At 50.6% G+C, this 13995-nt stretch overlaps 1 protein-coding gene across 2 annotated transcripts in view; it reads left to right on the forward strand.

The window, feature by feature from the left end:
• Positions 1-13995, forward strand: part of LOC126469954 (uncharacterized) — a 676617-nt gene that overhangs the window by 612835 nt on the left and 49787 nt on the right. For both annotated transcript variants that reach the window (XM_050097364.1, XM_050097366.1), the window contains exon 5: positions 3282-3672. In XM_050097364.1, coding sequence (XP_049953321.1) covers positions 3282-3672 — 391 coding nt within the window. The remainder of the gene's footprint in view (positions 1-3281; positions 3673-13995) is intronic.

Here is a 13995-nt window from a genome sequence, read left to right on the forward strand (position 1 = left end):
TGGTATAATTACAATGGAGCTGGCTGACATGAGGTTATTTCGTTACAGTCATTCACAGGTTGCAAACGTGGTGACACCTATTTCTTCGACCAATGATTCCTAAATGGTTTAACGATTACTTCCTGGCGCAGTCGCTCATGCTCCTGGGGCAGATGTTGCTGCTGTTTGAGTTGCTCTTCTGTTGGTCCTCTTTTTCCGGGCTAGTAAGATAATAAAAGGTAAGCTTTATAGTTGAGCTTTATGCTCGCTCCAATGTCTGATGTTCTGATTTTGAGGCCCCTTTTTCATCATATCCTTTTCCTCATCAGCAGCCTTCGTTATTGTTTTCCTTATATTGCTCCATTCGCGCTTGATATGTTCTGCTGTATAGTCATCTTTGATAAAGGTCTCACACCCCAGCTTCGTTAAGCAAACATACTTTAGAAATTTCATCATCTTTTCGTTCTTTTGGTAACTTCCAGTTCCTCTTCCATTTTGTGAACATGTTTATTTTGCTTATTACTACAAAATGATGGGATCCCACATCGTATCTCCTAAAAACTCTGGAGTCTCTTGCTATTCCTTCTAGTTTGTCGCTGGTTATTACATAATCTATGATAGACATGTACACTATGTGATCAAAATATTCGGACACCTGTCTGAAAATGACTTACTACTTCGTAGCGCCCTCCATCGCTAATGCTGGAATTCAATATGGTGTTGGGTCATCCTTAGCCTTGATGACAGCTTCCACTCTCGCAGGCAGACGTTCAGTCAGGTGCTGGAAGGTTTCTTGGGGAATGGCAGCCCATTTCTCACGGAGTGCTGCACTGAGGATAGGTATCGACGTCGGTCGGTGAGGCCTGGCACGAAGTCAGCTTTCCAAAACATCCCAGAGGTGTTCTATAGGTTTCAGCTCAGGACTCTGTGCAGGCCAGTTCATTACAGGGTTGTTATTGTCGTGTAAAATATCCACCACAGGTCGTGCGTTATGCACAGGTGCTCAATCGCGTTGAAAGAATCAGTCGCCATCTCCGAATTGCTCTTCAACAGTGGGAAGCAAGACGGTGCTTAAAACATTAATGTAGGCCTGTGCTATGATAGTGCCACGCAAAACAACAAGGGTGCAAGTCCTTTCCATGAAAAGCACGGCCACACTATAACACCACCGCCTCCGTGTTTTACTGTTGGCACTACTTACGCTGGCAGATGACGTTCACCGGTCTTTCGCCATACCTGCACCCTGCCATCTGATCGCCACATTGGATACCGTGATTTGTCGCTCTACACAACGTTTTCCACTGTTCAATCGTCCAATGTATACTCTCCTTATACCAAGCGAGGTGTTGTTTGGCATTTACCGGTATCATGGGTGGCTTATGAGCAGCTGCTCGACCATGGAATCCAAATTTTCTCACCTCCCACCTGTCGTATTACTTGCACTGGGTCCTGATGCAGTTTGGGCTTCCTGTCTGATGGTCTGGATAGATGTCCGCCTATTACACATTACGATCCTCTTCAACTGTCGGCGGTCTCTGTCAGTCAACACACGAGGTCAGCCTGTACGCTTTTGTGCTGTCCATGTCCCTTTACGTTTCCACTTCACTGTCACATCGGAAACAGTGGACCTAGGGATGTTTAGGAATGTGAAAATCTCGCGTACAGACGTATGACACTAGTGACACCGAATCACCTGACCACGTTCGAAGTCCATGAATTCCGCGGAGAGTCCCATTCTGCTGTCTCACGATGTATAATGACTGCTGAGGTCGCCGATGTGGAGTATTTGGCAGCACAATGCACCTAATATGAAAAACGTGTGTTTTTGAGGGTTTCCGGATACTTTTGATTACATAGTCTATCTCCTTGCTGTCGCGTTTTGTTTATTACAGTCTTCTCTCCCTTTGTTCGCACTACTACTGAAATGGGGTTATTTCCCACTCTAGCATTAATTATCCCACAGAAGTATTACACGCTCTAGTCACATTAACGCGACCACCGCCTGTGTTCGACGCCAACGAGCAATAATCACTCACAGACGGGAGGTGGCAGCACTAGCAGTGGAGTGTATATAAAGCGTATCGGGGAGGGGGCGGGGGAGCGGAAAACAGTGTAGTCGTTGTCATAATGCAGAAACTGAGCGATTTATGTGATTTCCAAAAGGCCATTATCACTGGCTTTCAGCCAGGGATAGGAGAATTTCCGAAATGGCTAAGTTTCTAAACTAAATAGACAATGCTGTGGAATGTGTTCCTACTCTTCCGCATTTAGCGTTGTCTTAAGGATAACAAGGGGACGACAACCTAACCATGAAAAAAAAAACCATACCATAACACCACCTCCATAGTATCCACCCCCATAGCTGAGTGGTTGCCGGCACGGTAGCTCAGCGTGTTCGGTCAGAGGGTTAGCTGCCCTCTACAATAAAAAAAAAACCGAGTTAATCGATCAACAACGAACATAAACGGATGTCTTACGACGTCCGCCCCGAGCAGATGCAACGAACAAAAGTGAACAAAATAAGATTTTAAAAAAAAAAAAAAAAAAAAGTGTGGTCAGCGTGACGGATTGCCGTCCTACGGGCCCAGGTTCGATTCCCGGCTGGGTCGGATATTTTCTACGCTCAGGGACTGGTTGTTGTGTTGTCTTCATCATCATTTCATCCTCATCCGGCACGCAGCTCTTCTATCATATTGACCCAGAGTATGGCATGATTCACCACTCCCAACCCTCGTTTCCATGCATTCACTGTCCAGTGGCGTCGTTCTTTACATGGCCTCAAGCGTCACTTAGTATTGACTACAGAAATGTGTGGCTTATGGGCATGTGTTCGGCCATTTTAGTCCTTTCTTTTAACTCCCTATGCACAATCGTTTTGCCAACTGGAATGCTAGTAGCACTCTGGAACTCATAAATGTTTCCCACCACTGATTTCACGCCATTTTTTGCAAGTTCTGCCTGATATTGGCTTAACCTATGGTTCATCCCCTGCGTTTCCACTTCACAGTCACATCACCAACTGTCGACTTGGGTACCTTTATAAGGGTCAAAATGTCCCCGATTGATTTGTTACTCGGATGACATCCCGTGACTCATCCGCATTCGAAGTCTCTGAGCTTTCCTGACAGACCCATTCTGCTGTTACTGCTTCTCTACTGACAGCACAATACTTACATTGACGGATTCACATCTCATGACATCTAGTGGCCCAGATACTTTTGAACAGATAGTGTATTTTTGATCGGACAGACTGGAGACCTGAGACGACGAACTGGAGTCATGCTACATTTTTGACTGCACAGGCGCTGGAGCTGCTGGAGACGTGGGACCACGAGCTGGAGCACCGCCTGCTGTCGGGGCTGGGCATCCGCCTGTCGGAGGAGGGCAGCCCGCGGCCGGAGCGGCTTCGCCTCAGCACGCTGCTGTCGGCAACGGAGCGCGCGCAGGAGCACCAGCTGGACTCTGCGACGCGCCTCTGCCCCGACACCAAGACCGTCGCGCTCTCCAACGCCTGGCTGCCCTCCGAGGCCCTCTACAAGTTCATGCTCTTCGAGAACCTGTGCGCCCTCTCACTCACCAACTGTGATGGACTCACGCTCGACTTTGAAGCAGGCGTCCTACCACTGCTGTGTGTCATAGGCGGAAATCTGCAGAATCTTATTCTATCCAATTTCACCTTCATTGATATCCTGGGTAAGTAGGTTTAAAGGTCACGCTGTCATCAACCCGAAGGTCAGTTTGAACACTACAGTGCGTTAGCAGGACCTACCCCACTGGAGGTAGTGCGCCACTGATTTCCTCTGACTTTAGTACTGACATAACCAGTAGCGGCCTACAGTTTAACACTGACTCTGAACTATGCTACAGCTGAACATTTTTTCACACTAACAATAACTACAGGGGGTGAAAGAGATAATAAATCGCTAGGACTGGCTTGAACACCGCACATGTGGGTCTGTAGTCTGGCACTTCACCACTGAAACACAAAGACACACAAGTAGACTTACAGTTCCTCATTATTTGTACTCTCTCAAAAAAGTGCGAGGGGCACCTCCAAACTTACGTCCATTGTCTAGATAATTTTTTTTTTAATTTACATTCTGTTTATGTAGAGATATAATTAATATACTACACACTTCTGTTTTAGATACAGTTAAGAAAGAATAACAATCACAACCAGTTTCAGCTGCACATTGGCCATCTACCGATTCTAAAGGTCAGAGATAATATTTGGTGCCAATTGGCGTAAGAGTGAATTATCAGTGTTCACGTAGTTGTAGTTAGTATCACATTACTTTCTTCACCAAATGTCGCGTATGATGTGAGGGAAATCAAGATTGCCAGCAAGGGCGTACCCAGGATCTGAACTGTGGCGGGGGGGGGGGGGGGGGGGGGCAGGTCATACTAGTCTCTCAGGAAACAAGGACTCGAGACAACATACAGCACTTCTTATTAAATAAAACAGTAAGCCAGTGAAAAACTGCTTTTAATAAACATTTTAAATACAAGAACGCACTTGTACAATCCGAGAAAACATGCAGAATTTCTTATTAAATAAAACAGTAAACTAGTGAAAAAGTGCTACTATCTTCTAGGGTGGGGGCAACTGCCCCCACCCCCCTGCCCCTCGTTGGGTACGCCCATGATTGCCAGTTTACATATGTTTCACAAGCTGCAACATTTTCGAGAATAAAACAGTGATCCGAATATAGAACAAATTTCCTTTACTTTAGGTCTATGTCCACAAAATTTTTGTCAACAGATTACAGGTTTCGGTCTATAATGACCATCTTCAGATCTGCAGCAGAATATTGGAAAACATGAATACATTAGCAGATTCTCTACAGCTTAAAACAATTAAATGGACCATAATGAAAAGTACTACTGACATACATAACATACATATACATTTCTGTGCTTTAAGTATGAAGAAGCCGGCCGGAGTGGCCGTGCGGTTCTAGGCGCTACAGTCTCGAACCGAGCGACCGATGCGGTCGCAGGTTCGAATCCTGCCTCGGGCAAGGATGTGTGTGATGTCCTTAGGTTAGTTAGGTTTAATTAGTTCTAAGTTCTAGGCGACTGATGACCTCAGAAGTTAAGTCGCCTAGTGTTCAGATTTTTTTTTCTTTCTTTATTGTGATTTTAAAACCCGTAGAACAGGTAGGCTGGCAGCAGCACAATACGCCGCTCTTCAGCCAAAGATAGTACAATGACAAAAACAGAGAAGACACATGGTTTGGAACAAAACAGCGGGGAAAAACCAGTAGACAAAGGAACATAAAAAACATGAAGCCGTTCACACTCGATGACAATCCACACTACAAACTGTTGACGCGAAGCACAAACACTGAAGATGTCGATGGCACTGGTGAACGAGGGAGTGTGACAGTGAACACTGAACACTAAACACGACGGCACACACGAGACACTGATGGCGATGATCTCTGGCGCATGAATGTCCACTTAGTGTGTGCGAGTCTGGGGACCTGCCATGAGGGGAATAAGGGTGAGGTGGGGGAGAGGGGAGAACAAGGATGCCAATGGCTGAGGAGATGGGGGGAGGAGGAGAGGGACAGGGGAGGGGAAGCCCGGGGGAGGAGTGGGGAGAAATGGAGGAAGGAGGGAAGAGGGAGAGAAGGGAGGGAGGGTGCCCAAAGGAGCAAACACAGGAAGAGGGTGGGAGGATCAAAGTTGGTAGGAGGGGTAGATGGAGGGGAGGAGGGCATCATCAGGGAGAGGGAGCTGGCAGAAGCCACCTTGGGAGAGGGTAAGGAGGGTGGAGAGATGGAGACCGGATGGGACGTGGGAATACAGGTGCGGCAGTGGGCAGGGGTGGGAGAGGATGGGCGAGACAAGTGGGTGAGGAGGATCGAGTTTGCGGGAGGTGTACACGATCCGTATCCTTTCAAGGAAAAGGAGGAGGTGGGGGAACGGAATGAGATCGTACAGGATCTGCGTGGGGGATGGGAGACGGATGTGATAGGCGAGGCGGAGAGCATGGCGTTCAAGGATTTGAAGCGATTTATAAAAGGTAGGGGGGGCGGTGATCCAGGCGAGATGGGCGTAACAAAAGATAGGGCGGATGAGGGATTTATAGGTGTGGAGTATGGTGGAGGGTTCCAGACCCCACGTACGGCCGGAAAGGAGCTTGAGGAGACGGAGTCGGGAGCGTGCCTCGGCTTGGATTGTCCGGAGATGGGGGGTCCAGGAGAGCCGACGGTCGAGGGTGATGCCAAGGTACTTGAGGGTGGGGTTTTTTTTTGTTGGGGTTTAAGGGCGCTCAACTACTGAGGTCATTAGCGCCCAGTCACAATTGTTAGAGCACATGGAATCTAGTGAAACTCAAGGGGGGGGGGGGGGGGGACACCAGAAAGTTCTGACAAAGATGCAGATAAAATAAGTGAAAGAGTTAGACGTCTTTGGACAGGCCAGTCAAAGTAATGAAACGAAGAACACGAGCAGCTGCTCGAGCGTCATCAGCTAAAATATTCTGTAAAGTAGATGGCAGAGACAGGACAACACGAGATTCACTAAAACGGGGACACGACAATAAAACATGGCGCACTGTTAATGCATGACCACAAGGGCACTGCAGGGCTGGGTCACCGGAGAGCAGGTAGCGCTGGCTAAACCAGCAATGCCCAATCCGCAACCTGGTCAGAAGGACCTCTTCTCGCCGAGATGGTCAGGAGGAGGTTGTCCAAACAGTTTGGAACGGTTTTACTGCCCGGAGCTTGTTTCCTTGAAGTGATGACCAAGTATCCCACCACATCGACACAAGCCTCTTACAAACAACCCCACTAACGTCAGATGACGGGACACAATGGGAGGCTGGCCGAGGCAGGAGGACTGCAGCCTTGGCTGTGGCATCAGGAGCATCATTCCCAGGCACTCCTACATGGCCGGGAACCCACAGAAAGCTGACAGGAGAGCCATCTGCAGCAAAAGAATGGAGGGACCGCTGGATCTGTTGCACCAAGAGATGGACCGGATATGGAGCTCCAAGGCTCTGAAGAGCACTGAGTGAATCAGAGCAGAGTACATACGATGAATGGCGGTGGCGGCGAGCATACTGAACGGCCTGATGTAGAGCAAAAAGCTCGGCCGTAAAGCTGGAACATTGGTCGAGGAGCCGGTATTTAAAGGCGACGGCCCCGACGACAAAGGCACAGCCGACCCCATCGTCAGATTTGGAGCCATCAGTGTAAATAAAGGTGTGACTGGCAAGTCGCGCACGAAGTTCGACAAACCGTGAGCAATACACTGCAGCCGGAGTACCCTCCTTCGGGAGCGAGCTGAGGTCGAGATAAATATGAACCGGAGCCTGGAGCCAAGGTGGTGTCGGGCTCTCACCATCTCTGAAGGTGGTAGGGAGGGCAAAATCCAATTGTCGAAGCAGGCGACGAAAGCGGACTCCAGGGGGCAGCAGGGCAGACACATACAACCCATACTGACGGTCGAGAGAATCGGCGAAGAAGGACTGATAAGAGGGGCGGTCGGGCATTGACAACAACCGGCAGGCATACCGACAAAGCAGTATGTCGCGCCGATAGGTCAATGGTAATTCGGCAGCTTCAGCATAAAGACTCTCGACGGGACTAGTGTAGAATGCTCCGGACGCAAGTCGTAGCCCCCTATGGTGGATAGAGTTGAGACGGCGTAAGAGGGATGGCCGAGCAGACGAATAGACGAGGCTCCCATAATCCAGCTTTGATCGGACTATGGACCGATACAAGCGAAGCAGGACAGTGCGATCCACTCCCCAAGATGAACCACTAAGAACTCTGACGACATTAAAGGAACGTGTACAACGGGCAGCCAAATAAGAGACGTGCGGAGACCAACCAAGTTTCCTGTCCAGCGTGAGCCCTAGAAACTTAGTTGTTTCCACAAAGGGGAGAACAACGGGACCGAGATGTAAGGATGGCGGAAGGAACGCTTTATATCACCAAAAGTTGATGCAAACCGTCTTCTCTTCAGAGAACCGGAAGCCGTTTGCCACACTCCATGAGTATAGGCTGTCTAGACAACGCTGAAGGCAGCGCTCCAGGAGGCATGTTCTCTGGGCACTGCAGTAGATCGCAAAGTCATCAACAAAAAAAGAGCCCGAGACATTAGGTGGAATGCAATCCATAATTGGATTGATCGCTATGGCAAAAAGGGCTACGCTCAGGACGGAGCCCTGAGGCACTCCGTTCTCCTGGAGGAAGACGTCGGACAATACGGAACCCACACGTACGCTAAACTTTCGATCTGTTAAAAAGGAATCAATAAAAAGGGGCAGGCGACCGCGTAGACCCCACCTGTGCATAATGCGGAGGATACCTCCTCTCCAACAGGTATCATAAGCCTTCTCCAAATCGAAGAACACGGCTACCGTTTGGCGCTTTCGCAAAAAGTTCTTCGTGATGAATGTCGACAAGGTCACAAGGTGGTCAACAGCGGAGCGACGGCGACGAAAGCCGCATTGAACAATGGTAAGTAGCCGTCGAGATTCAAGAATCCAAACTAACCGAGCATTAACCATGCACTCCATCACCTTACAGACACAGCTTGTAAGAGAAATGGGGCGGTAAATAGAAGGAAGGTGTCTATCCTTCCCGGGTTTGGGTATAGGAACAACGACCGTGTCACGCCAACGCATGGGGACTTGACCCTCTGTCCAGACGCGATTGTAGGTACGAAGAAGGAAGCTTTTGCCTGCCGGAGAAAGGTGTGCCAGCATCTGAACGTGAATGGCATCTGGCCCCGGAGCAGAGGACCGGGACAGTGCAAGTGCACGTTCGAGTTCCCGCATAGTAAAGGGGGCATTATAATTTTCCAGATTCAGCGAGTGGAAGGAAGGTAGCCGAGCCTCTTCTGCCTCTTTCCTGGGAAGGAAGGCAGGGTGGTAATGGGCGGAGCCTGAAACCTCCGCGAAAAAGCGGCCGAAGGCGTTGGAGACATCCACAGGGTCCACAAGTACCTCATTACCTGAAGTCAGGCCAGGTATCGTGGAGTGGGCCTTAATGCCCGACAGCCGGCGCAGGCCACCCCAGACGACAGAAGAGGGAGTAAAACTGTTAAAGGAGCTGGTGAAAGAGGCCCAACAAGCTTTTTTGCTGTCTTTGATGAGTCTACGGCATTGCGCTCGGAGTCTTTTGTATCCAATACAATTCGCCAACGTAGGATGGCGGCGAAAGGTGCGTAAAGCACGTCGGCGAGCACGGATAGCGTCTCTACAAGCCTCATTCCACCAGGGGACGGAAACGCGACGTGAAGAAGAGGTAGTACGAGGAATGGAACGTTCGGCAGCATTGATGATAACAGCCGTGAGGTATTCGACCTGACTGTCACAACTGAGAAAATCGTGGTCCGGAAAGGTCGCCAGGGAGGAGTAAAGTCCCCAGTCAGCTTTCGGTATGTTCCAGCTCGAAGGACGTGGGGATGGGGTGTGGTGTAGGAGACGAACGACACAGGGGAAGTGGTCGCTCGAATAGGTGTCAGAAAGGACATACCACTCGAACCGACAGGCAAGAGTGGTAGAACAGATCGAGAGGTCCAAGTGGGAGTAGGTATGAGTAGAGTCCGAGAGGAAAGTCGGGGCGCCAGTATTGAGGCAGACACGATTGAGATGGTTGAAGACATCCGCCAAGAGGGAGCCTCTCTGACAGGATGCAGGAGAGCCCCAAAGGGGATGATGGGCATTGAAGTCGCCAAACAATAAAAACGGCGGAGGAAGCTGAACAATCAGGTGCATCATGTCAGCCCGACTAACTGCGGATGACGATGGAGTGTAGACGGTACAAACAGAAAAAGTAAAGGCAGAAAGAGTAATACAGACAGTTATTGCTTGGAGTGGGGTGGTCAATGGGATGGGATGGTAATAGACATCGTCCCGAACGAGCAACATGACCCCACCATGAGCTGGAATACCGTCCGCAGGGGTGAGGTCAGACCGCTCCGAGGTATAGTGGGTAAAAGCAATACGGTCAGTTGGGCGCAACTTGGTTTCCTGGAGACCAAGGACGAGCAGACAGTGCAGGCGGAGGAGCAGTTGTAATTTCTCCCGATTAGATCGAATACCTCTTATGTTCCAATGGAACAAAACCATTGCTAGTCAGAAAAATCGGGGGAACGAAACGGGTGAAGAGTGGGTCACCTCGACGGCCGCGGATGGCCAGGTTCCAAGGGAACAACGCTACAACCGGTGGGAGGCGGATCCTGTTCCATCGAGTCGTCGCCAGCTGCGGCCGCTTTCCCGGGTTGCGTAAGAGGGGCAGCATCCTTCGCCGACGAGAGGCCAGCTGAGCGCCTGGCAGCAGAGCGTCCCGGCGAAACTAAGGACGGCCGGGAGCGGCGACTCGCGGATGGAGCGTCAGACGAAACGCGCCGGGGTGGAGAGGGGGATAAAGATTTCTTCTTGGAGGCCTTCTTGGAAGTCCGATGAGGCACGGGGATGGTGGGCTGGACCTGAAGAAGGTCCTCACGCGCGGGGTCCATTTTGGAACACCGGACCTTGGAAGCCGGGGTCCAGATCGTTTCCCCGATGGGCGCCTGAGAAGAGGATCGCTTCTCAGGTGGCAGAGGGGGAGGAGGAGGAAGGATGGCTCCTGGGGCAGAGGGGGCAGGGGCCGCGAGGGAGGAGGATTTGGAAGGGAGGGATTTGGGAGGCGGAGGCATAGACCTCGGAAGGGGTTGAGGAGGTGGAGGGGGGACAGGATAGGGGTGAGGATACTGTGGAAGGAGTGGACACGACTGAGGCAAACGAAGTTGTCAACGTCATGGGATGGAGGCGGTCATATTTCTTCTTGGCCTCAGAATAAGAGAGACGATCCAAAGTTTTTAATTCTTGATTCTTCTTCTCCATCTGATACGCGGGGCAGTCTAATGATCTAGGTGAGTGGATGCCAGGACAACTGACGCACCGAGGTGGTGGGGTGCATGTATGTTCCTCACGAAGAGGACGTCCACAATCGCCACAAAGGGGCTCAGCCTCACACCATGACGACATGTGCCCAAAAGCGCAAACACCAAAAGCAGTGCATAGTAGGCGGGACGTAAGGTCGCACCAGTAGCACATCACCTTTACCTTCTTTGGGAGAACGTCCCCCTCGAAGGCGAGGATAAAGTGCCTGGTGTCGACACGACGGTCTTTGGGACCGCGCTGGACTCGCCGGACGAGATGCACGCCTCGGCGCTCCAGGTTGGCCCTGAGCTCCTCATCAGTTTGCAGCAGGAGGTCCCGATGAAAAATAACCCCCTGCGTCATATTCAGTGCCAGATGTGGGACAATGGACACTGGGATGTCCCCTAGTCGGTCGCACGCCTGGAGCGCCGCCGACTGTGTGGCGGAGGTGGTCTTTATAAGAACGGACCACGAACGCATTTTACTGAGAGCCTCGATTTCCCCGAAGATATCCCCGATGTGCTGGATAAAGAACATGGGCTTGGAAGTGGCGAACGTCCCCCCATCGATCCGAGAACAGACTAAATAGCGGGGAAAGTACTTCGCCCCAAGCCGGCGGGCCTGTCCTTCCTCCCAGGGAGTGGCCAAGGGGGAAAGGGCAGGAGAACCAGAACCAGAGCCAGTACATTTCTTTTTAAAAGACTCGGCCGCAGAGCAGCCTGATACATGTTAATGTTTCATCTGCGAAACGTCCGCCCCGATACCACCCACTCCGACCAGGGGCTCTCCCCACTGGCGCCACCCAGCCTCAGCAAGGGCCACCTGGCAGGATGACCATTGCCGGGAGTCCTGATGCCCCAAGGAGGCGGGCATCTACTCCTTGGCCGACATGGGGAGGGTACAGCTCAGGTATCGGCAGTACGATCCCTGTGTAGTCAGGGGGCTACAACCTAGAGGGTACATGACGACCCCACCACAACGGGCTGGCTACCGTGCTGGATTTCAGGTGCCATGGAAAGTCCATCATGATCGTAGGTGCAGATGGGGACGCACTATGGGCGTAACTTGTGCAACCCATCAGGCGTTTAGGCCCAATTTGAGGAATAGTGGGTGTGGTTACAACGCCGTTACAATGCTGAGTGCCAAGGTCTTAGTGCACTGAGGACCAGTGATACACCATGTAAGGCGTCCTTCCCCAAAAGGCTTGTACTTCTGTAGAATTTTGAAAAATGGAGGTCAAACCCCAAGGGGGACCATCACATGGAAAGCCGAAACGGTTGAAACTCCTTTTAGTCACCTCTTACGACAGGTAGGAATACCTCGGGCCTATTCTTACCCCAGACCCGCAGGGGGTAGGGTGGGGGTGAGGGCGATAGAACGGCCATAGATGGTGAGAGAGAAATCAAGGAGGCGGAAGGTAGGGGTGGTTTTGCCTACAGTGATCGCCTGGGTTTTGGAGGGATTGACCTTGAGCAACCAAGCAACCAAGCAGTGAACCAGTCAAGATGGGATTGGAGAAGGTGTTGGAAGCGCTGCAGGGTGGGGGCAAGGGCAAGGAAGGTGGTGTCATCAGTCAGCTGGAGAAGGTGGATGGGGGGTGACGGCGGTGGCATGTCCGCCGTATATAAAATGTACAGAAGGGGGGAGAGGACGGAGCCTTGGGGCACACCGGTGGAGGGAAAAAAGGTGTAGGAATCCGTGTTATGGATGGTGATGTAGGAAGGACGGTGGGAGAGAAAGGAGGCGATAAGACGGACATAGTTAATGGGAAGAGCGAAGGTTTGGAGCTTGAAGAGGAGACCGGAATGCCATACACGGTCATAAGCACGTTCGAGGTCTAGGGAGAGGAAGATTGTGGAGCGACGGGAATTAAGCTGTTCGGAAAGGAGATGAGTGAGGTGAAGGAGAAGGTCGTCGGAAGAGAAGGACGGCCGAAAGCCACACTGGGTAATGGGAAGGAGGCGGTGCTGGCGGAGATGCTGGTGGATGCGGCGGGTGAGGATAGATTCCAGGACCTTGCTGAAGACCGAGGTAAGGCTGATGGGACGGTAGGAGGAGACGGCGGACGGTGGTTTACCAGGTTGCAGGAACATCAGGATATGGGAGGTTTTCCACAGGTCAGGGTAGTAACCGATGGACAGGACTACATTGTAGAGCCTGCCCAGCGTGGAGAGGAAAGAGACAGGAGCTTCACGAAGGTGACAGTAGGTGACACGATCGTGACCAGGAGCGGTGTTGCGTTTCGTGCGGAGTGTAGCAATGAGATCCTGTGTAGTGATAGGGGCATTGAGTTCCGTTAGAGCTCATAACCATTTGAACCAGTTAAGTATGAAGAGGCATACTTGTTTTATAAAAACAATGGCGTAACGTACTGCACCCATAGTGGCATCGTCAATGTTAAAAGCAAATTGAGCACCAGCATCGTCAAATATAAATAAATAACAGCATATGCAAGGGTCATCTTGTCAGCAGCACTACTGTTCAAAACAAACTGCCGTACAGTAGCCACGAAAGCGAAATACGTAAAGAAATCGGCATTTTAAAGCAGATTGCGGTAGGTAACGGCTTTTCTGTAAATGACGTCACGCGCCCCTACAGTAGGCTAAAGAAACGTATAACAAACAGGAGGCGCACACACACACACATACAAAATAGAACCAGTATAGAAAGAACAAAACCCTTCCTATGACATTTAATGGGCAAAATGTCCCTGCAAATAGAAAAAAATGTTTTTAAAAATCTGATGTCAGATGTGGCTTTCAAGTTAACAGCACGCTAACATGTCGAATAAAACATAAACTGAAAAGAAAGTACGACAAATTTAATGGCTCTGGAGTATACAGGATTGACTGCAGCAACTGTGACAAATATTATATCGTCCCCGCGGTGGCCGAGCGGTTCTAGGCGCTTCAGTCTGGAACCGCGCGACTGTTACGGTCGCAGGTTCGAATCATGCCTCGGGCATGGATGTGTGTGTTGTCCTGGTTAGTTAGGTTTAAGTAGTTCTAAATTCTAGGGGACTGATGACCTCAGATGTTAAGTCCCACAGTGCTCAGAGCCATTTGAATTTGAAATATTATATTGGTCAGATGGGACGCTCTTTTAACTGAAGTTTTAAAGAACATTCA

Source organism: Schistocerca serialis, chromosome 3 (genome assembly GCF_023864345.2).
Source record: "Schistocerca serialis cubense isolate TAMUIC-IGC-003099 chromosome 3, iqSchSeri2.2, whole genome shotgun sequence".
Lineage (NCBI taxonomy): Eukaryota > Metazoa > Arthropoda > Insecta > Orthoptera > Acrididae > Schistocerca > Schistocerca serialis.